Source organism: Podarcis gaigeae (genome assembly GCF_964106915.1).
Source record: "Podarcis gaigeae genome assembly, chromosome: 5".
Lineage (NCBI taxonomy): Eukaryota > Metazoa > Chordata > Lepidosauria > Squamata > Lacertidae > Podarcis > Podarcis gaigeae.
The window spans coordinates 37767259-37791964 of NC_139681.1; the positions used below are offsets into that span (position 1 = coordinate 37767259).

A 24706-nucleotide genomic window follows, 5' to 3' on the forward strand; every position below is an offset into this window, starting at 1 on the left:
TTTTGTAACTCTGGTCTCTTTTTACAACCAGAGTCCCAATATTTTTGGGTAGGGAGGGACCACAAAAACCCATTTAGTCCAACCCCAATCTCATTATGATATACTGTTTTAAGAACTGTGTATTGGTCATTAATCAAAATCCAATGCTTGTTTGCTCAGAAGTAAATGATTAATCCCATTGTGCCTAACTTTGAGGTAAGAGTTTTGGATTGTATTGTCAATTTCTCCTCAGCATTCCTTCATGTTTTAGCAACTTTCATAGCAGACGATGGTGTTTTTAGTGTGGCAGTGGTCAGGTGGCTCTTCTTAACTTCAGCGTAGGTAATTCTGTGATAGTTTGTTCTTCACTTACGCCAAAGCAAGGCAAACTTTTTTTGCACAGATTGCTATGGATTCTGTTTCTCGATCTGCGCAGCTCTGATCACTTTGACGCAAGGCTTCTTGTCAGCTGCAAGGCAGACTAATTTAGCTACAGAAGATGAGTCAACCTTTGTTTTGCTTTTTTTGCCTTTCTGGCTCTCATACAGCTTCTGACCACAGTTCAGCCGACAACACATTCTTGGTGGTAATTGCAGTCCTGTTAAAGGGAGTAAGGGAAGTTCTGTGGTTAGGCCACAGAAATGTGTCAGGAGATTATCTGCACACTTGCTTCTCAGAACAATCTCATTGATGCTTTAGGGGCTTCTGTATAATAAGAATGTCTCACCTGCTCCAATTGAATCTATTCCCCTACTGGGCAAACTAGGCTAGATATGCTCTCTAAATCCCTAATGCACATTCGAAACACGTTTTCCCTCTCAAAGAATTCTAGGCACTGTAGTTTGTTACGGTTCGCTTATAATTTTTACTCTGTGAGAGGTGGACTACAGGTCCCATAATTCCTTGAGGGAAAGACTGTTGCAAATGTGCTTTATAGGGTGTGCACAGCCCAAGTTTCTAGAGTTTGCCACATTTACACCTAGAACTTGCAGACTGCATATTGTTGTTGTTGTTGTTGTTGTTGTTATTATTATTATTATTATTATTATTATCATCATCATTATTATTATTAAACTATGCACCGATTCAAGAATGATATGTACTGCAACAATACAAATGCATACCTTTAAGATACCTAGACATTGAGGGGGAAATTCATTTTATGCAAATACAGTGGTACCTTGGTTCTCAAACTTAATCCGTTCCGGAAGTCCGTTCCAAAGCATTCCAAAACCAAGGCACGCTCTCCCATAGAAAGTAATGCAAAATGGATTAAAAGTTCCAGACTTTTAAAAACAACCCCTAAAACAGCAATTTAACATGTATTTTACTGTCTAACGAGACCATTGATCCATAAAATGAAAGCAATAATCAATGCACTGTAAATAAGACAGTATTGTAGATGATAAAAATTAAAATTATTATTATTTTCTTACCTGCACTGATGATAGTCATTGTTTGGATGGGAAGCTTTTATCCATTTCCACAGTCACACAATCAGTAGCTGAACAGGGTTCCACACAGTCACAAAAACAAATTAACCGAAAAAGCCTCAAAAACAAAAATGCAAAATAAATAGCAAAAACAAAAGCACCAGACTTAATCTATTCCAGAAGTCCATTTGACTTCCGAAATGTTCAAAAACCAAGGTGCAGCTTCTGATTGGTGCAGGCACTCCGGAAACCATAGCCAAGAGCCGCATTGGATGTTTGGCTTCCAAAAAACGTTCGAAAATTGGAACGCCTACTTTCGGGTTTTTGGCGTTTGGGAATCAAGGCATTTGAGAACCAAGGCATTTGAGAACCAAGGTACTACTGTACCATAAAAGTTTTTGGAGTGGGGCATACAGTGGAAAAGCCAAGGGAAAGCTCATTTACTACCATAACAGCCTTAGAGACCTAGAGCAAATAAAATCCACCCATAGTATTCACAACAAAGGGCATTACAACCTAAGATCTCAGAGCAAACATTCTCAACAGGAGGGAAACTGGAAGACAATTTCAACGTGGGGAAAACAGATAGTGGGGAAAGAATGGAGCATCTTCCTCCCCACCATTCCTCTCCCAATTTCAGCCTCCCAATGCCACCTTTTATTTTTTTTTAATCAAAAGAATGCAGTTCCCATCATATGTGGTTTCAGCCTCTGTCACCGGGGCTAAATAGTAACAATGGTGACGTCCCCCCCCCTCCCTTCCGCTAATGTTTTTAGATCCAGCGTTTGCAGTTTAGAATTTTGGCAAATTAGTTGAGTATGTAGGTGAAGAGTGGGGAAAAGGCAACAATAATGCAACAGGTATAATCCTCCAACTCCTGCTCCATAAATTATGCATTGACTTTGGGAAGTGAGTGCCATTCTTGCAGTCAGTCAGTCTTCGATTTCATAAAGGCAGGTTTGTAAATCTCTTTGGAAATAGACGCAAGCTGTGTAAAGAAGCAAAAAAAGTAAATTCTATGTGAATAAGTTTTCCAAGACCAGTTATATACAAAGATGCAGATGAAACCGAGCTTTTGTTGATATAGATTTCTGCTCATGCAGGCCTGCGCGTAGATTTAACATTTAATTATATGTCTTGGGGGGGGGGGGTAAAGCCAGCCAAAAACTGTAATTAGATTCCATGTACTGCAGAGATATTTCTGGAGATAATCGTGTGGTGGGAGAAGAAGCAATTCATGCAAGTTCTCTGCCCAAATGTAGATTTATGAAACACAAACTGTAAGGGCAGAGAGACGTGTGTGCTATTTTCTGCCATCTGAATGTAATTTATATTCTTGTACGAATATTTTAATAGCATGCAAATATTGCACTCTAAACTGAAGCACCAAACAAATTCCCCAATAGAGCAACTGCCACAAATGATCACAACTTAATACTGCAGAATTAATATAGGACATCTTCTTTCTCCCATTATCAAGGAATAGGCTAACCTCCAACATCCTAAACATTTCTGCTGACATATCTGTCTTGCAACATTCAACAGTGGGCTGTTTCTGTGGTGTGAGCATAGTATAGTGTTTTCTGGTGGCATGTACTGGAGGAGTCAAATGAGCTGTGCCCCGGCACGTGTCTGTTCAGTTGTTTTATTATTAGACTGCAAATGTACAGGGTAAGAACCAAAGAAATGTTTTTCAAATTGAGGAGCCACATAACTTCATGGCAATCTGCTGCAATGCACTTTTATTTTAAAATTATGTGTACGATCGCTTCCTTGCAAGGTTCTTGCGCACGCACGCGCGCGCACACACACACACACACACACACACACTGTCCTTGTTCCAAATATAGGCTCGGTGTTGAGGGATACCTTTTCTCCTGCATGTGGCAGCCTCTTATGTGAATTGAATGATGGTAAACGACATCGCACCCTCTGCTCATGGTGGGATCCTTAAGATGGTCAATTTGCCATGAAAATGGAGCTCCCTGATTAAGGGCAGAAAACAGACACCACTAGCAGACAGGAATTGCAATTTACAACCCAACAGGGGGAGCTGTAGCAATGATGTAAAATTCTGAGCAATGACTTAAGCAAAGAATCATTGGGTCTAGTGCACAGGAGGAGGGCAGTATTGGAACTCTTAATTCCGATCCTGGGGAGACGTGCGTGCCCTGCGACTGGGGCGGGGCCAGCCAGCCACGGGGGTACTGCGGGGCCTCTGAGGAGTCTGCCTGCCTCCTCCCACTCAGCTGCCCTACAACTGAGGGGGAGGCAATGGGCGGGCTGTTTGGGGCAACGCAGAGCCTGTGGGCGCTCAAGCCACAACGTCACTCCCAGGAGAGACATGTGCCTCGGGTGAACTGCAGGCCCCGCGGTGAGTCCTGCCCACCATTTTGTCACACACACCCCTCAGTAGGGACACCCGGGGTGGACTGCACCTACCACACACCCCTTGCTACGCCCCTGTATAGGTCTCCTCTAAATAATGAATAATTTCTGTTGTTATATTGTATTTTATGTTGTAAACTGCCATGAGCTATACAGATGAAGGGCAGTATAAAATAGTAATAGCAATAGTAATAGTTAAGGTAAAGGTAAAGGACCCCTGGACAATTAAGTCCAGTCAAAGGCAACTATGGGATGCAGTGCTCATCTCGCTTTTCAGGCCAAGGGAACTGTGTTTGTCCACAGACAGCTTTCTGGGTCATGTGGCCAGCATGACTGAACCGCTTCTGGCACAAAGGGACACCATGATGGAAACCAGAGTGCACAGAAATGCTGTTTACCTTCCCACTACAGTGGTACCTATTTATCTACTTGCACTGGTGTGCTTTTGAACTGCTACATTAGCAGGAGCTTGGACAGAGCAACAGGAGCTCACTCCGTCATGCAGATTCAAGCCGCCAACTTTCTGATCGGCAAGCCCAAGAGGCTCAGTGGTTTAGGCCACAGCGCCACCCGCTTCCCTTAATAATAGTAATAATAAGCCCCTCCCAACTGTCCCCCAGACAGCCGCTTGAGGCAGTTGCCTCACCAAGCCTCCTGGTTTTACTCCACATTTGTAAAATAACTGCAAGGAAGGGGAGAAAGACAGCATCAGTGAAGTGAACTTATATCTGTGTGTCTGACCCATGAGGAATCGGGAAGGCTGTCATCACTTAAGCCTCAAGTTTTAGACCTGTTGGCTAAATTTCAGAGATAGGAACTCTTAGCTCATGCCACAGGAAAAGTTGCTGAGCTCATGAAACTCTAGAGATCTAATGAGCTCCTGCTCTTGACATTGTTTTCTACTTATAGTAACTGGATGGTGTCCAAGTGCCTTATCCCCTCTGCTGCTGCAATTCTATGCTCCACCAAGAACTTGGCTTGGAAGAGACTCTGCATTCCTTTCTGACTCCCCTCACAGACACTCAGCTCAGGGCTCAGAATAAATCCTGCAGCTATTAACACTTTGCAGTCTCTGTGTCTGCTTTCCCTCTTTTTTAAAACAATCGTCTCTCAGCAGGGTGACCTGTGAGGGAAGCCTGTGCTCCCCTTGCTAGGTTGGGGCGAAGGCACTGCCAACTTCTTTCTCCAAAGTGCAAGGGAGTCTGGCCACTTGCTGTGTTTTCCCTGGGATTGATTTAAAGTCCAGTTGCCTGCAGTAGCCCCCCATGAGATAGTTCCGGACTGAGAACCACCATTAAAACTGATATTTTCCCCAGTGTTTTCATACAGTTGCATTTCATAAGCCTGAATGAAAGCATTAATACTGTACAACAATTGGTAATATGAATCACTTACCGTAGTTGGTGAAATCTATGAGTGTGTGTGTGTTCTTTATAAGATTTTAATCTAAGCTTTCCTCTCTAACTGTATGCTCAGGCTTTTGGCTCTGAATTTAGATCATAATGTGGTACGAGTTATGGCTTTTTGTGTGTGTTTGTCCTTTTTATTATTGTTGATGGGTGAATGTTTTTATATATGTTGTTTTGGGGTGTTCTTTGTTTTAAGTCACTTTGAGACATTTCATAAAAAGTGAAGAATGAGTATAATAAATAATTCTTCATTAAGTGAAGAAAGCCCTAAATGGTCATAGTAGTGAGAGAAGGTGCAGATGATCTGGATAGTTGTCCACGTTTTCCATTGGAGAGCTAAACAAATCTAACTGTGTACCGTACTGTAATAAAGAAAGAAAAGCTGGATATTCTGTTTTTTGGAGAAAATAGATTTGCCATGTCACAGAGAAGTTACAGTGCTAACTTCCTAGAGGGGAAGGAAGAACATCACATAGATCTTTGAGGTCAGAATCCTTTGGATGTACTTTTCAAAGGATGCATACCTATGTAATGGAAAACTTTCTCACTGTCCACTGCAGAATGTTATCACTGTGAGAGTGTAAATGTGGAGATAAATGAGAGTAAATGCAGAGATGTGCATGGTATACACATCCCAAACACTTAGACAGGCTCTGATACATAGACTAATTTGGAAGCTCTCTCATGTTTTTCCTCTGCCATTGAACTGATATAGCCTGTCACACAGAGGGATGAATGAACGAAGGATGATATCGTCCCTTTTCCCCCACCAGCCTTTTAGCACGTTGGCGTGAGAGACAAGAGTCCAACTGACCTGTGTCCGAACCCTGAGTGTGATGAGACCTCTGAAAAGAAGAAAGAGAACATCACCACAGGACTTAACCTATATTGGGACCCAAGGAATTTAACATCCTCTTACCATCAGCATAAGGGACCCTGGGGTTTCCTGTAAGTCTGCTGTTATCTTCCTCTTCCTGAACCATTGTAGCTGTTTCAACTATATAAGTAGCCACACTTGGATAATTCTAGCAAGCTGCTAGAATGTAGGATATCATTAAATAGCTTTAAAGAAAGATCACAGCAGATCACTGATATTTGGCTTCTGCAACAATGTGACACCGGAAAAAACATGTCAAACTATTTCCCACCGCTGGGCAGCAGAGTTACAGTTTAGCCACATGTGTGATGGGGCAACACAGGGGATGAGGAATGGAGCTTTCTGTAGGTGGAACATGTTGAAAAGGGGGCTTGGTGTGAGAAGGTTGAAGAGTTCTTCTCCTTGCAGCTGCTGATGGTGTGGGAAGCATCTGAGATCCAGAAATTGCTGGCAAGGAAGAAAGGCAGAGTACTCGGGTCATTTTATGCTCAGCTTCGTTGGGACCTGCTACCAGGAATATCACATTATGGTATTAAAGATACCATCCACCTACCATCCAAGTAGGAAAAACTTGTCATCATAAAGATCCTGGCCACCAGAGTCCTATCCCTTTTTACTCAGTAATGAACTTTGGAAAGGTCACACAAGCTTAATGGACAAGTTTTCTGCTGTGGGTGACTTTAGACAAGTTCAGCTGACTCACAAGCTGAGACAGGGATCTAGACACCATGACACACACACCCTAGGCAAGGCTGCTGTAGTGCAGTCCACATGGGGTTGTCCCTTGGAGACTGCTCAGAAAGAGTCGTTCATTGAGAGCCAGTGTGGTGGAGTGGTTAAGAGCGGTAGACTCATAATCTGGGGAACCGGGTTTGCGTCTCCACTGGGTGACCTTGGGCCAGTCACACTTCTCTGAAGCCTCTCAGCCCCACTCATCTCACAGAGTGTTTGTTGTGGGGGAGGAAGGGAAAGGAAAATGTTAGCCACTTTGAGACTCCTTCAGGTAGTGATAAAGCGGGATACCAAATCCAAACTCTTCATTCATTTTATTTGTATGCCACTTTTCCAAACACAAAAATCATGCTGAAAGTAGCTCACAACAAAGAGTGCTTCCTTCACTTTCCATCTTCCCACTTCTGCTTCCAGTTTCTTTACACCTTCCAGGTCAAGGTCTGGGTATAGTTACACACAGCCCAGCAAGATTCTGGCAAATGAGCCTCATTTCTTCATTCAGATGCTTCTGTTGTGGTTCCTGTTCACTCTTATTGCTGCTCAGAGCAACATTTGGACGAGAAACAAAATATGAAGGAGCTGACACCAAAATGTCCACCCCTGGCCATTCCCCCCCTCTCAACACACACACTTAAGTAGAATCATAGAATTGTAGGGTTGAAAGGGACCCTGGTGATCATCTAATCTAACCCCCAGCAATGCAGGAATATCCAGTTATATCCATATGGGGATCGCATCTGCAACCTTGGCGTTTTCAGTACCAGTCCCTAACCAACTGCGCGATCCAGGCCTCAAGGAGCAATACTAGTTTTAGCTAGGAAAAAGATATATGTATATCAGTTAATCAAATGTTCTAGATTATAGACTTCTCCTTGAAATATTGTTTTTTTATCCCAGTCCCGGACATCTCTCCTTGCAACTTAATTTCCGAGTCATTTGCTTAAGCCTTAAGAGCACAGCTGCTTGCAATGCTTACTTGAAAGCAAGTTCCATCACAATAAATGAGAGCAACTTCTGAGTCCAAAAGAAGCACACGCTCAACTGGGAAACGGTTCCTTTTTCCCCCATTCCTGTTGGAAGCGAACAGATTGAATTGAGGAGGTGAGGTGAGTGATGCCTTTTCCTGCATGCCAGGCTTGACTCCAACCCCCTTGGATTTCTGCCTGCCATATTTTTACCCCGTTCTTCTCCGTCTCTCTGGCTATGTGCGCAATGCGGAGGAAGCGCCTGATGCTTGGCAATCAGCGTGGGAAGATTGGAACTGGTGGCGAGTTTTAATACAGCGCTGTGGAAACCATCCAGAGACTCTTGTCTACCGCTCCCCCATTGTTCTGTCTCATGCTACACACGTCACCAATTTATGAGGGTACAAAGACACTTAATTTAAGCCACGGCATGAATGAATTTCCCCGCTAAGGGAGAGAGGCCACGAGAGAAGGGGCAGGAAAAAAGAATGATTTGTGGCATCCAAAGTAGCTGCTGTGCAAAATCTCAAGGAAGGGAGCCTGAAAGCACTAGGCCAGGCTCTGCTGAGGGGGAGGGAAGGCTGAGCCTCACTGATTTTATAACGAATTACCCACAAGGACTAATTTTACCTCATGACTCAAACTGAATTGAACAAAAATAGGTAGCTTACCAAACAAACTGAATTGGTTTTTATTAGGCGTTGAGGGTCAAAGATAATTTTAAATGCTTAAAGCTTAAATAGGAATAGGAAATAAAAGTAAATAGGTACTGTACTCCCACTGGATGTTTCTAAGTCTGTGGATATTTGGGGCTAATACTCCTGAAGCATTGTTTATTTCCTCTCTCCTCTCCTCCTGTTGCTCGGTCCCTGCTCCTGCCAACCTAGCAGTTCAAAAGCACATCAAAGTGCAAGTAGATAAATAGGTACCGCTCCGGCGGGAAGGTAAACGGCGTTTCCGTGCACTGCTCTGGTTTGCCAGAAGCGGCTTAGTCATGCTGACCACATGACCCGGAAGCTGTACTCCAGCTCCCTTGGCCAGTAAAGTGAGATGAGCGCCACAACCCCAGAGTCTCCCCAACGGGACCTAACAGTCAGGGGTCCCTTTACCTTTAAATTTCACAGGGGTAATCCTATAAACAGGCTTTCCCCAGGAAAGGTTAACAGATAATGCATACCTAACTACTCTGCTCATCACCTTGTTAACAGACAGTTACCTTGAGCATCTGAAGAATTTTTCTTCACTATGCTTTTGTATACATTAATAGTGAAAAGCACTTGCTGATGGCCAATTGTGTGTGTGAAACCATTTCTAAAAAGTCAAGTATAGCAAAGCTGGGGTGGGTGGGAGAGGAATATCTATGTTTGTTCAATATAGAATGAGAAATGCAAACAGTACAAATCTCCCCCTTGTTAAAGGGAAAAAGGGAATCAGACTGTGGAGAGGAAAATCTGGAATGTATTTCTAAGGAGGGAAGATAATTTTACATAGGGAACAGTCACAGCAGGAGGATATATGGTATGAAGTATCAGCATTCAATGCTGCCCAATCTGGGGTGAAGTCTCCGAAATGCATCCTTGGGTCTACTACTTCCAGCTGTTTTCAATCAGCATAATTAACAACTAAGCCTATTCATCTGTTTTAAAAATTGCATGAACTGCTTGAATCTCATGTCATTGCTGTCCCAAAGTGTGGCCCATGCACACAGTCCCTCCAACTTATGCAAAGCAGCAGAAAGAATTATCAGGAGGAAACAGACTCATAGAAGTCAGTGCCAGTCTTTGTCTGATTCTCCTCCAAAAGGTCTCTGCTTCAATGTAAGACTTGTCACAAGCTTATTTTAATACAGTGGGAAAGAGCCCTGCATTTCTGAAGCCACAAGGGATGCACAGACAAATAGCATAACTCTCCTCTCTTAAAAGCCAGCGCAAAAATAAAATGAAAACTTTGAGAGGTTCTTTCTGTCTGAGAGGCACCCTCTGAGATGTTCTTACGGTTGTGTGATTTCTAAATCCATGAGAGCAATTTTGTTAATAGTTTTACCTTGAGGCATGAAAAGACATTTGGTAAACAAAAAAGGCTTTGAACAAAAAGCTAAGACTTTGAGAGGAATTGTAAGGGCCTTGCAGATAATGAAATGTCCTGACTGTTAACAACTTTCCACTGAAATGGGGAGAGGGGGACGCAGCAAAGGATAGCCTGGACTCTTTTAATCGTTTTCCGTGAAAATAACATGTTGCCTTTGTGCATTTAGAGCCTAACAAATAGAAAGCAACTACTACTTCTTCTCATTTGCTGACAACCAATGTTACTATGAAGGCAACAAGACATTTCACTTCTGTTTACTGGATTTGCTTACCAAATAATGCGAAATAATTCACTTCTGGATTTGCTTACCAAACAAACGCACATCAAGGGTTCACCCTATTCAAATGTGAAGTTCATATTTTTGCATCTGATGATGGATGTTGATTCTAGTCCACAAAATAGTGTGCCATAATACATTTCTTAGGGTTGTGGCCAATATTGTGTGTCCAGAGTTCTACTTGCACAACAGAACTTCTCCTTCTTCTTCTTTCCTTGCAGGTGCACATTTGCTCCAGAGGATCTCTTGACCCTTCGGAGCAGATTTGGGGGATGGGGAGAGAAGAGTGCCTTTCAAGAGTGCCTGAATAAAGTGCTTTGGGGCAAGTTTTGTGTTTTTTGTGAAAGCCCAGAAAACCTACCCAGATCCTTTGCAACAGTGCTATATCTAACAGATAACTCTACATTATTATTTGGAAAAAAGGCTTGGTAGCCAAATATCTCAAGGCTAATCTACTGAAGCAAGATATTGTTTGCTTATCAATTATTGCAGTTGACTGAAGTTCCTAGTTATCAAATAACCTATATTAGTAATTTAAAAATCCAGGCGACATATGCCTAGTCATATAAGCAGAAAGGAGGACGGGAAATTGTATTAAAGAATGATCCAGCCTTTGTTTGCATTTGCAAAGGGCAGGGTGCAGAGATACTGATATATGCAAACAGAACGATTCATGTACCACCCACACTCAGCTACCAGGGCATGCACACAATGCATGCCGTTTCATTGATGCACCAGACATGCTATTGAATACCAGACTGTGAGACTCCTCCATAGGAGGGCACATACATACCCTCAGCCCTACAGCAGGGCATCCAATCTAGCAAGTTCTGGTGAATCAGAGCCCACAGCTTGCTGACATGAGAAAGCATGGACATGGGGGATACTGGAGCTTGTGTGTTTGTGTGTGTCCTCTGTATACCCAGCAGCCATCTTCATATGCAGCATCATAGATGAATAAATGAGAGAATGTAAGTGCATGACAAAGTGAGAATGTGGGCAGGGGCAGAGTTAGGGGGTGTGGACCACCCTGGGTGTCTTCGCTGAGGGGGGTGACATTTGGCAGTCGTGCGTGGGCATCGCACCAAATGTCCGCCATTGGTGGCTTGCTCCGTGCACCCTCCGTGCCCCGCCACCCTCGGGAGCACGCCCACCCTGGGCAGCATGGGCATATGCTCTGCCGCTGAATGTGGGGAACTGTGGAAGAGATTATACTGCAGGCACAGCCAGGGGTGTTGACATATTGGAAGCTTTGTGGGTTAAACAGTAGCTTTTAACTGTTCTCTGCTCTTCAGCAGCACACACAGCCATTAGCTGATAATTAGGAGTTCTGGAAGAGGGAGGTCTTAGATATGGCCAACAGCAGGTGGGAACATATCCCCTGGGCTTCTTGTTTGTTTGTTTGTTTGTTTGTTTGCCACCTGATTCAGCCACTGACTGAACAACCCAGTGAATCCCAGCTTTTACCTTTCCCTCAGCAAAGGCCATGCTATGATGTTCAAGTACTTCCCAAGAAAAAGATTGCCACAATTATCAAAACACAATTTATTTTTTAAAGTGAATTGTTTACACAGTAGTGTGGTACAGTGGGGGGGCCAGGGGGAGAAGAGGCTTTTCCCTTTTTTGCGATACAAATTCCATGTCAGTACTGGTGGAATTAACAGTATAATGATGTGATTTGCATTTTCCATAGACACCACCACTACAAAACAGGTTAAGTGAACACAGAGATATGTACACACACTCCTATTCCGATTGGCTTTTTCGTATACAGTCCGTGCCAAAATTACACTATTATTTACAAAACGCTATATATCTGGGTAAGATTAAAGACTATAATCAGAAAGTCACAACAACAACAACAGCTTTCTGTGTCTGTAACAGCTACAAAAAATGAGGTATGAGAAAGTGTATAGAAAACTATTTCTATTTATGTGCAAGATGCATACTGTTATTTTAGACCAATTAGCTTGAGAAGTGCAGCTACATTATTACCCCTTCAATATGAAGGACTTTTAAATTGCTTAGCTTTATTTTACTGTTGTGAAGAGCTATTTCTTGGAGAAGAAAAATATTACTAAACTCTACAACAAGCAAGATAATAGGAGAGTTTGTCTCTACACTGAACAAGGCAAGTTGAGCAGCCAGTGTCTACAGGATTAAGGCATTTCATTCAGTCTCTCTTAAAAACAAAACGTGCAATCACAGGAAACCCTGTGTGATTATTTTTGTTTTTTTAAGGCATAGCCTTTGTGTACATAGGATGAAGATCTACCTGTGAAGTGTGGTTGCAAAATTAGCTTACTGTTTGGCAAGTCGAAAGACAAGATTCCAGAAATCAAGTCTACAGCTTTGCAGGGGCCTATTTACATGAACAGTTCCCCAGCCCCTTATGCTTTTCACACTTCCTCTCACCCCCTCCACACATATCTAAGCCTAATGGTCAGAAATTCAACAGATGCAGCTTTCCCCACTGCTGTAATTCACTGATGGGGAAAGTGCTGTCTGTTAGAAGTGCTGCCTGTCTGTACAGCTCTTACAAGGCACACTGCTTGCTGCTGTATGCTTTACTTTTGCCCCTACAGTACACCATACCCCTTTTCCTCTCTCTCTCTCTCTCTCTCTCTCTCTCTCTCTCTCTCTCCCCCCACTTCATTCCCACTTAAGAGGCCCCTTTTCACCACAATCCTAAATACAGAATTGTATTCTGGCCAAGACCAGCTTTGTCTTGACTCAGGCCTCAGGTTTGGCAGTTCCGCCTCTCTCACACAATCTCCGCTACAACTTAAAAAGTAGGCACGATGTTTTTTTGTGTGGCTGCCTCTGCAACATCCCCCCCACACACAATCACAGCTTCCCAAAAAGCCACCACACACACTATTACTTCTTCACAAACTTCTCTGCTGCCCCCTAGTTAAGGCAAGTGGACAGCAAGTTAATGGTATATCGATCACACGTTTTTTACATTAGGAGATGTTCTCACGGAAATTCATATTCTCTCTCCCTCCCCTCTGAAGTCCAAGATGTGGCTGGTAGTTTTTTGTTTTTAAATGTAAATGCATAATGTTCACAGTCATTTTCCCTTTTAAAAAAAGTAGTCAGCCTACCCTTCTAGGTGGCTTGCTAATGCTTATTGAGAAGTTTAAAGTTAGGTGGCAACAGATGCCTCTGTGCTCTATTATCATTCACCAATATGGAGACAAGCTTTCAATCCTGCTCCAGCTTTGCCATTCAGGGAAGAGACCATTGGCTACCCGAGGGCTACCCAGCTGTTCACAGCCTGCCTCATGCCCTTTTCTTGCCGGTTTGAGAGTCATGCAGCCTTTCCTGGGAGACGGCACTTGGACTCCATCCGACTTCCATTCTGCATGGACAATCTTGTAGTTCTGTCCATCGTTATTGTCCCAGAATGTGTGCTCGTCACTTTGGTAATACACGCAAAACTCAATGTTCTGCTCAGCGGCAATGACTGGAGGCAAGTCAATAGCAAAGGAGAAGGTATCGTTGTCAGAGTCTCCATACACGTTGTTCATGTAGACGCAATTTATGTCAGAATAGGTTTTCCACGAATCATAGGTGACCCGAATCCGCACCTTCTTCTCAAAACTCACATTTTTCACTTTCACAGTCCCCGAAACAGCCCTTTCTTGGAGGGTGCAGTTCTCAAGACACACAAAGTTCTTCTGTAAGTGGTTCCGGAAGTCCAAGTAATCCGCCGAAGGCTGAACGAAACCCAGAATCAAGTTCTTTTCCTCGTGTAGTTTTAAGCCAGCAGTTATATCTTCAAGGTCTAGCAGGTCAAACTGAAGGTCCCACCCTGGATTCTCCTGAAACTCAGAGAAGACATGAATGGCGGTGAGAGAGAGACCTTTCGAGTCTGCAAAGACGACTCTCTTCTTGGCTCGTCCGGCAGAGCGCTTCCAGTCACTGTTTTGGGACTCAGTTTCACGTTTCACATTGAGGCACGGTCTGAGAGGCTTAAATCGATCCACAAAGTTCCTTCTCTGATATTCGTCAAGTGGGTTGAGAAAGCTCTTCACAGGTGGCGAACGAGCCAAGCATATTCTCATGGCCACATCTACAGGCATGATAGAACTGGATAGGGGCCTTGGGTCCAAGACTTCTATCATTCTGCAACGTAAACAAAAATCAATTAGGCTTGCGTTTGTACTGGAGGACATGCGCTGGAGGGAAGCCTCTGCAAAAGGCTCCCTCTGCTTACACTCACCCTCGTTCATAATTCATCATTTGCTGGCTGGGAGGCTGTAAATAATTCAGTCACAAGCAAGATTAGCCAGAACAGTGACTGGCAGCCAGATGCGGAACTGATGAAATAATAACACCCTATTCAGAACACTTGGATGAATTCCACATGCCATTTTGAGTCAGCCACGTTTTTAAATTCATGTTTGCTTTGCACCTATGAAAGCTTTTTGTATTTGTTTTATCAATAAAGCTCAGAGCAGGAGGAGTGCGCAGAATAAGGTTCTTAGATTGTAGATTCATACTTGGAAGGTAATCACGGCTCCAAATGCACAAGAAAAGGAAAGCATGCCTATCCTCTGTTAAATTTATAAAAAAGCATCTAAGTAACATTCATGAGAAATAATTCCTTTTTAAATCCCTTCTATGGAACCTCTTGTGTACCATACAGACAATATTTTCATGATGCTTCCTACAATCCTATTTTTTTAAAAAAAATATATAGGTGGCATCCAACTTATAGCACAATCCTAACCCATGTCTACTCAGAAGCAAGTCCTATGAAATAAGTAAGGCTTGTTCCCAAGTGAGTGGTGCTATGACTGCAGCTTTAGCCATTCTCAAGAGTAGACCCAGTGAGAGGAATTGTTTGTACTGGGTCTGCTCTGAATATGACTTAATCAGATACATCACTATTCATCCCTCTCTGAAGCAATTCAATAGTTAAATACATTAAGATACCTCGTTAATTTCTCTGTGTACATTACATACAGGAAGCCAGCTATTCCCCCCAGTACATTTCTTGTAGGCAACTATAGTTACTTATGACAGCCTTAAAGTAATGCAGAGGGTTATAAGAGGAATAACTTAAGACTACAATGGTTGGCGCCTGTGGCGTGAGAGAAGCCTTCTTTTACTGCAGCTTCCCCACAAGCTCAGAAGAGACCGTTTAGGCCTAAGCAAGTACAAATCAACTTTATGAGGAGTCCAGCGATAGCTATTGGAATTTTCTAGACTCCTGGGAGGAAGGTTTCAAAGCATAGCTATTTATGTGGCTTTTCATGCACACCACCCCTCTGTTGGCCCGGGAGGACAATGACAGGATGACTCCCAATTCTGACAAGGTTGCAAGAACCAGAAGAGAATGAGCCCACAGAGCCAAACCCCTTTCCTTCCTCCTCACGCAACCCCTTGTCTTTTCACTGCCTTTGCAAGATTAGAAAAGCAGGTATCTCTCCTGAAACCATTTTCTTGCAGAGCTAGGTGGAAGTTTCTGGTCGTTATGATGAAACAAGCCCTTATTCTACACCAAGAGATTAACTCCAACAGGCGAGGGATGATAGGAGCGAGTTGCTTTGCTGACAGAAAACACGCCAACACCTTCCTTAAGTAGGAGTTAGGTATAGGATCCGAAACCCCCTCCTGTAAAATGCGGCTTTCCAAAAACGCTTCGTCAGAGAACCTGCACTAGGTTGCAGCACAGCGCGACTCATGACGAAGCAAAAATAAAACACCCCGATCCTTCCCCGGCTTGCTCGGAAGCAAGTCCCGCCGCGTTCAGCTCCGAAGCAAGTGGGTGCAGGATTGCAACCTTGCTGAAATCGCCCCCGTTCATTCCTCGGCATGGCCTTTCCCCCCTGCAAAGGAACCCTTTTTTTTTACACACACACGCACACAACAGGCTTACCTGCGTTAAATAGAAGAAAGTGGACCCGAGGAGAAGCCCATAAATATGGAGGGACGGTCGGGCAAACGGCAATCGGGACTTTTCCGCGCGGCTCGACGGAGGAGTAACTTCCGCACGAGGCTTCGGGACTTTTGCTCTCTCTCTGGCTTTAACTCACCCAGTGCGTCCCCCCGATCCTCGCCCGCAGACTCAGCACCCCGCCAGCCTCGCTGCTGCTGCTTATCAAACGCTGCGCCGTCTGCTCCGCGTGCAAGCTCCGCGGAAGCCAATCGCATCGCAGGCCAGGCGCCTGCCGAGCGAATCAGCGCCGGGCTGCCCGCGCTGGGGGAGGCGTGATAGCTCCGCTGCCAGGAGGTGCCGTGGGATGGGGGCGAAGCATGCGGCTCTGTTGACACAGCCTCCAGCGGGAAGACCCTCGGCTCAAGGTCAGCCCCTGCCGGCGACCCAGGAATTAAGGCAGTTTTTACAAAATATATAAATAGGCCCAGAATGAATTTGGACAAATGGGGGGGGGATGCTTCATTATATAGCGCACCTTTCTGTATTTTGTTTTATTTATTTTTCTTCTTTAACTTACTGCACGACTTCCCTCTGCCCCAGCTGCAAGGAAACAGGCCTTTTCCATATTCACAACATCTTCACAACAACCCTGTGAGGTAGGTTAGGTTGAGACATGATGACTGACCCTAGGTCATTCAGTGACTTTTGTGGCTGGCTGGCTGGTTCAAACCCTGGTCTTGGCCTCTACAGCCACAGCAGGCGCTCTTAACTCTCCAACGGTTTGACTTAAGCCTGCAAAGTCACACTCTTCCGTTGCCTCCTGAGATAGACGGATGCCAACAAAATCACTTCAGGACTTCCATTGGTTGCAGGAAACAATTAACAGATTTAATAAATGTTAATGACATTGCAGCCCAGGTTTGCTGGATAACTTTCACCAGCAGTTTCACATATTCAAAAACATAGGGGACATTTGTGACAGCCCAAAAGCTAATGGCCAAGGGGAGGAACAGAAGTCACTCAGCATCACTGACTGGGTTCATCCTTCCAGAAAGGACTGGGGCCACTATAAATTTGTGTCTCTGAGACCCAATCCTGTTGGGCAACCCAGAAGGAGACAGTAGTTGGTGGTACTGAAACCCATTGAGAGGTCCAGAAAAACCAACAGGGTCACGTTCCTCCTATCCATTTTCCAGTGCAAATCATCTGCCCAAGGTGTTTTCTGTGCTATAACTAGGCCAAAAGCCAGATTGGAATAGATGTAAATAATCAGTATCATCCAAAACTGCCTTGAGTGGCGGTGCTTCCAGAGCTTCACTTAAGGATGAAAAATTAGACACTGGGTGATCATTGTGCAGGACCATTCTGTCCACATCTGATTTATTTAACTAAGGCTTCACCACCACCACCCTTTTCAGTGCAACAGGTATAATCCCTTCTGACGGTGTGCTGTCCAGACAAGTATGCCTGGCCCTATAGAGCAACGAAAAGGGCACAGAATTTATTTGTATCACTTGAATTCAGTCCTGCAAAGACATGTAGAGCCATAACTTTATTCCTTTGATACTCCTATTAAAATTAATAGTACTTTACTACCAAATTTCAGGATCCAGTCTGACTACACTATGTAATTTGGGTGCCCAGGGGCAAAAAGATGCTCCTGCATCTTTAAGAAAGGCATAGATCCCTGCGCTTGCCAACTTTTTTCTTCTAATTCTCAGTAATTAGCAGCTTGGAGCCAACTCCTAGGGGCCCTGAGGGCTTCAGCCCCCACAATAAAACATTTGAGGAGGCTGGGCCTCCACAAAGTTGATTGGCATTCCCATTCAAATGATGTGTGTGCACTGTGTAATGCTATCCATTATGAGGGGCGGGGCTTACCTGGGCTCCCACAATATTTTATTCAAGTTGGCACCCCTTATTATAGGCCTGGGACACTTTGCAGATGAGGAAAGGAAGCTACCCTTATGCATGTGAACAGGATTGCCAGCAATGCATGCATATAGTTAAGGAAGATTATTATTAAGGAAGAGAAGCTAGAACCAAGCCCTTAGCATGTTTACCTGCTCAGCACATTTTGGAATTTCATATTTTCTGCCTAATGTATGATGCAGCTCTAGACATTTGCATGATTGTGACCTCAATATTAATCTCATGTTCTAGATCAGTCCTGGAGAACCTTCAGCCCTCCAGATGTTGCTGGACTGTAACTCCCATCATCCTTGACCATTGCCCATGCTGGCTGGGGCTGATGGAATCCTCCAGTATCTGAAAGGCCACGGGTCCTGCACCACTGTTACAGAACATTGGATTTAAGCATGCTTACAAGTTAGGAGGCTTTTAGTTTTTGTATTTTGTGGGAGTGGAAATATATGAATCCCTGTGACCCATGTGTGTGGGGTGGATGGATAATAAATCGGCTGGGTGCCTAGTTTCAAATCATGGGACTAGCACATAGAAAGTCCCAGCAGAGTTTAAAATCAAGTCACAACTTGTACAGCAGTAAAGTGTGGAAATAGGCTGTTAAATCTGTTTAAATATCCCATTTAGTTCACTGAAACAGTGGACCTCTTTCTACCCCTCTTATCATTGAACATACCACACTATGTTAAGTAAGTTTAAAATACTTTACTTACAGATTCAAAGTTCTGACACATGCATTGTTCCATGCAACAGCAAGGAGAACACAGAAAGAAAGCTTTCAGGTAGAAAATACAGAATCTTGTTCCAAACACGTGCTCTAAGCTTGGGAACAAGTTTATATACACCCTTCTTTGTTGGCTACATGGTGCAGAGGGGGGTGGACAGGAAGAGAGGACTTCATTTCCTCCCTCATCGGAGAAGAAGGGGCATGACCTAATAGTTTAGGAAACATAGCTGTATTGTCTTAGCCCCTTCATGCACTAACTAGCCCTATGTTTGCTAGTTGTATATATGAATGCAATCTCCCACTTACTACTGGAACCATTAAGGTCACAATCTTAAGTACTCCTCATATGAAATCTTACTTCTGAATAATAGTTATTAGTAGCATTAGTCTATAGGTGTGTCGGAAGAACAAGAAAACTAGGCCAGTCATTTATTTTTTCTGGAGCCAAGAGCTTATGTAAATTAGTCTGCTAAGCAAGACCACTTTTCTTTGGATTCATGATGCAATATAGCAAACCTCCAAAAAGCGGGAGAAAGCCACTGAGATGAAAAGCAGCTGTTATTTCTCAACCCAGCTAAGCAAACAGCTGCCAAGTCCTTTCATTCATTTCACGCAAATAAAACAAGTAAGAGGCATGGGTAATGCTTGCTGCTTTTTTATAGGTCAACTGTGAGTCTGCAAAAACTGTTCAGGGCTTGCATGAAAAGGTGCAAAGGAACAACTTATTCTTTATTATTATTACTGAATTTATATTACCCTTTCATGCAATGAGCTTGAGGTGATGTTCCCCATTTGATATTCACGGCAACCCTGTGAGATGGGTTAGGCTGAGAGGCGGTGTGACTGGTCAAAGGTCACCTAGTGTGACTGAATGGGGATTTGAATCCTGGTCTTGCAGGTCCTAGTCCAGCTCCTACCCTAATCAAAGCAATGCTACAGCCCTATCCAATCATTTTATCCAATTAGAATGAAGTGAGAGGAGAGCAAGGACATCCTTTTGGATCCCAGCCCTCTGCTGCATCCTCATCACCCAGCCATGTCCCCTTCCACTTAATGGATGGCGGGGAAGTCTCAAGCAGGGAGCCTGAGGTTTTGAAGCAGAGGTTGGATGACCAGATGTCATGTATGATCTAGCTGAGATCCCTTAATTGCAGGGGGTTGGACCTGCGGCATCCCTTCCAACTCTGCAGTTCTATGATTCTAGTAAGCAGGCCTATTCAAATAATTTTATAGGTGGGAAAGTGTGTTTGTATCTACAACAACGCTGGCTGGGAGGTATGTTTTGCATTCTTACTGGCTATCATTTGTGGGGTTATCAGCAGGGCACCCAGAGGCAAACAAAGTCCCTGTGAGTTGTGTAAAAAGAAGGAAATCCCTTTGCTTGCATGACAAACTGCACCTGCTAAAATTCCTTCCTCTGCACAAGTACAAGACCCTTGTCCTCCTTTGTGTCTGTTCACCCTGGTGATAGGTCATGATAAATTCCCCCAAGTACCACTACTCTGTGCATGTGCTTTAATATGCTCTCTAGGGGTAAAAGCCTCAGCGCCTAGGGCTTGCCGATCAAAAGGTCGGCGGTTCGAATCCCTGCGGCGGGGTGCGCTCCCGTCGTTCGGTCCCAGCGCCTGCCAACCTAGCAGTTCGAAAGCACCCCTGGGTGCAAGTAGATAAATAGGGACCGCTTACTAGCGGGAAGGTAAACGGCGTTTCCGTGTGCGGCTCTGGCTCTGGCTCTGGCCAGAGCAGCGATGTCACGCTGGCCACGTGACCCGGAAGTGTCTCCGGACAGCGCTGGCCCCCGGCCTCTTGAGTGAGATGGGCGCACCAACCCCAGAGTCTGGCAAGACTGGCCCGTACGGGCAGGGGTACCTTTACCTTTACCTTATGAAGAATAGTGCCTAGCTTACCTGTTGTACAGCTGCAGGAGAGGAGCACCCAACTAGCCATCACAAAAGCCAAAAGCAATTAGCATCAGCAGTGCTCCCTTCCCACAATTGGGGTTGCCAGTTGTTTAGCCTGGCCTCTGTAGATATGCCATTAATAATGGCTGTATATGCAAATACTAGCCGTTGATCTTGTTTCTCTTTCTGCAGCTGTACAAAGCTTCACCAGTAGGATCAAGCTGCAAGAATAAGCCATTGATATTTTTTCATGGTCACCCACCCAGCAATAGCTTGCCATTTTGTGATATATTGTTATGGCCTTAAGTATGGTTGACTATTATGTTTTGTTTGCCGGTTGTCTACTTCTTTCCTGAGCCAGCTATGTGTGTGTTTAAAAGGGCAATTGACAGCGAGGCTATTCCTCCACCTCTACCCTATGGCTACAAAGCTGTTGGGCCTCCCAGATCTTGTGATAATTGCCATTGAACAATGACTTATGAGGGAGCATTGTGTAAAGCTTTCACTGCCCTGGAGGCATGCTTTGCTTTTCCAGGAAGGCCCCTGACCCCTGCCTATAATTATTTGACTGTGACAAGCATGCAGCCACCTTTTCGAGCCTCCTGCAGACCAGAAATAATCTTCCCACACTGTATCCCGTTTGTTTGTCTCGTTCACACTTTTCTTATTTCAGTCTCAGTGTGCCATCCAGGACAGGGAATGTATAAAAGGGTTCTGAAGGGTGGTTGTCACCCACCTGTCTGCAGCAGTTTTCAGCCATCTCCTTCAATGCAGCCTTTGAGCTGAGCAATGACCCACATCATTAATCCAGGGAAACACCCGCTGTCTCTCTGCTCCAGGGAAACAGGATTGCAAATGATTTTTGGGGGAAAGGCAGCTTCAGAATTTGGGCCAGCTTCTTCACCAGTGCTTTAATCACAGGCTGCTGCTTCATTTTAGCTTTTTACTACTTTTATACCCCTTCTTTCCTCCAAGGTTGCACGCCATCCCCCAATCTCTGCTGTTTCCATTGGGGAATCAAGGCACGGTGGAAACTAGTGTGTTCAATAAATATGGTTTCTTGTACACATATTTACACCTGGATCTCCTCTGAAGAGAGTTCACAGCATTCACAATTTAGGAGGAGCCCATCCTTCACAGCAGCCCAGCACTGGATTCCCAGACATCTCTGTCCTCTTTCCCAGCCTTTCTTCAGCCAACTCACCAAGATGGTTCTGGCCTTCACAGCAGCATATCCCATTCTCCCTCTTCTTCATGGGTAGGCAAACGAAGGCCCGGGGGCCGGATCCGGCCCAATCGCCTTCTAAATCCAGCCCACAGATGGTCCAGGAATCAGCGTGTTTTTATGTGAGTAGAATGTGTCCTTTTATTTAAAATACATCTCTGGGTTATTTGTGGGGCATAGGAATTTGTTCATTCCCCCCCCCCAAAGTATAGTCTGGCCCACCACAAGGTCTGAGGGACAGTGGACTGCCCCCTGGCTGAAAAAGTTTGATGACCCTGACTTCTTCCTCAGCCTCTCAGTTTCAAAAGGACACCTTTTTCCTATGTGACATCATGCCCCCTGTAAACTCCCCCTCCCAACTCTGCTATTTACCCAGAGCTCAGGCAGAGGGTCAATGACTGGTCATAATTGCACCTTGATGGTCCTTCCCCCAAGGAGATTTCCTGGTTTAGCCTGCATTTTAGATCTAACATCTGGCATCTTCCCTTCAGTTTTATCTCAATTATACTGTTTATTAATTTCTAGCATTCCCTAACTCTAGCAGTTACAGGTGACCTTTCACCCCCAACCTCTGTTACCCTAGATCTGTAACAATATATAACTTCGCCCCTCTGTTTTGATCCTCACAAAAAGCCTGCGAGGTAAATTAAGCTGAGAGATAGTGATTGAGCCCAGCATCACTCAGTGAAGTTCATTGCTGGTTGAGGAGTTCCACCTTCCTTTCCCCAGTCCCAGTCTAAGCACTCTAACCACTATGCAACACTTGAGATGATGTTATCACATGAACGTGTGTATACCGTAGTTGCAAACCGCAGTGTACAAAAGACCACTGTAAAAAATAATAATAATTGGCCTCCGTTCATTTCAAATGCTGTGTGTATACAGCCTAAATGATGCCCCCCATGTGCCAAGTACCAAAATGAAATGGGGATGGGGATGAAGCACACCTTCTGGGGCTAAGGTGCTTGTGTGTGTCGCTTCTGTGTTCTGCGCAGCACCTTGCTCCTGGTTAGCAAAGCAAAAATAGCCTACGTGCAAACAGGTATTGCATTATGCTCCACAATCCCTCTCTGACTTTTCTTGGCAAACGACTGTCCTTGCATGAAGTGTTACTTTAGGAAGAAAATTCCCACGGGTCGAGGGGAATGCCATATCCCTGCTTACAATCTCCATTTCTGTCCCTCCTTATATAAATTAAACTCAAACCAGTGAATAAGGCTGCAGTCCCATAATAACCACTTATCTGGACTTAAGCCCAGCTGAACTCCATGGGACTTATTTCTGACTAGAGCTGTATAGAATTGTCTTTTAAGGATGTCATTGGGACCATTTATTCCACTTGCAAAAAATATATTAAAGTTTATTTCGGTGCAGAATTCAGTGCAGAATTTGATTATCATTTTCTTTATGGGGCAGACATGCCCCAACTTCAGTACTCTACATACCAGATGAGTTATGCAGGATGACATTACACATATTTTATTAGGACTGAGAAGAAGTTGTTCAGCTAGAGTACTCTGAGTACCAGATGAGTTATGCAGGATGACATTACACATATTTTATTAGGACTGAGAAGCATGGAAGGAACATGCTTGGTTATCTGGAGGGTAGCTTGACATTGGCAGACATCACAAGTGGCCTCTGAAAGCTAGAGGTGCCATCGTTCACGCTGCACAAGGAAAGCTCATAAAAAGTACAAGGCGGAAATGTCAGAGGCAAAGGACATTGCAAGAGCAACAATCTCCCCCTTCTTCATTTTCGACTCATGCCAATGTGTTAAGTGAAACCTGGACTCTTCAAAATCAGACAGTAGGACTGCAAAAATTGGTCCTCAAGCCCTACAAAGGTAGGAGAGGAAACAGCATCCTCTCCTCTCAGTTGATCTGGAACCATTTTTTACAGAAAAGTATGCAAATGTCAGCACTTTTTCCTTAAACAAATAATTGGTACATTCAGGCAGCAGCCTAACTTGTGTGGGTATCTTTTTTTAAAAAAACAACAAACATCAACAGCTGGTATTATGGTGATTGAAGATAGCTGCCCTATGAAGGCTGATACTGTATCTTGTAAACCAGTACTCCGTTGCAGAAATGAGATTTCTCTGAATGGTGACTCTGTTTCCACCAGAGCTCTTCAAGGACACCTTCCCCTAGTCTGTTTCTTACCTGTTCCATTTCAAAGTTTTTCAGTTCCAAAGTTTTTAACTTTGGGTTTTTGTTTCTCTGGCATAAATAATCCCTGATTAAACATTGCTGCATTTTATGCTCAAACCTGACAATGGCATTTTGTCTCAAGTGTTTGAGGTGAGATTACCGCAAGAACTCTTTGTAGTCTGGGCGATGTATTTTTAATGTCACAATTGTAACAGCTGTCCTTCAGCTCTTTCAGAGCAGCCAGGTGTTTCACTCCAAGGTAGCACTTCTGTCACCAGTATGTTTCCCTAGCATTAAAAGTATAATAGTGTCTTATTACAAAAATGATTTTTCCGCTCGCAAGCTAAATGTACCTATTGTAGTTACGAGAGCTACGTGACATCTTCACATATTGGCTAGTGCCCAGGACAACATGAATGATACACTAATGATAAACAATGCAACACATATCTCTGTGCCATGTTGTGTAGCCGCTCTCCTCACAGAAATACCACAATTTCATTGATTTCCTTCTTCCTTTTCTTTTCTTTTCGTTGTTTTAAAAGAGATACTTTTTTTCTCCAAACTGCAGTGCCAGTCTTCTGTGATTGGAGGCACAGAGACGGAGGGAGTCCTTTCAGTTCACATCTATGGGTTAAAGATCCATTTGAATTTCCAAGTACAGTGGTACCTCAGGTTAAGTACTTAATTCGTTCCAGAGGTCCGTTCTTAACCTGAAACTGTTCTTAACCTGAAGCAC

At 44.1% G+C, this 24706-nt stretch overlaps 1 protein-coding gene and 1 long non-coding RNA gene across 3 annotated transcripts; one reads left to right on the plus strand and one right to left on the minus strand.

Moving 5' to 3' along the window:
* The first annotated feature begins 232 nt into the window (after positions 1-232).
* Positions 233-6282, plus strand: LOC310844475. Of its 2 annotated transcripts, XR_014564158.1 has the most exons (3): positions 328-574; positions 5621-5694; positions 5983-6282. It is a non-coding gene; the product is annotated as an uncharacterized lncRNA (long non-coding RNA). The 2 variants fall into 2 exon arrangements; XR_014564157.1 differs by lacking the exon at positions 5621-5694 and having other exon boundaries at positions 233-565.
* A 5396-nt stretch (positions 6283-11678) lies between these two features.
* PPP1R3C (protein phosphatase 1 regulatory subunit 3C) lies at positions 11679-16306 on the minus strand. The gene is made up of 2 exons (XM_083740946.1): positions 16039-16306; positions 11679-14279 (listed from the first exon to the last, which is right to left on the minus strand). The coding sequence occupies exon 2, from the start codon at positions 14276-14278 to the stop codon at positions 13334-13336; it is 945 nt and encodes a 314-aa protein (XP_083597072.1). The 5' UTR covers position 14279; positions 16039-16306; the 3' UTR covers positions 11679-13333.
* Positions 16307-24706: the final 8400 nt, after the last annotated feature.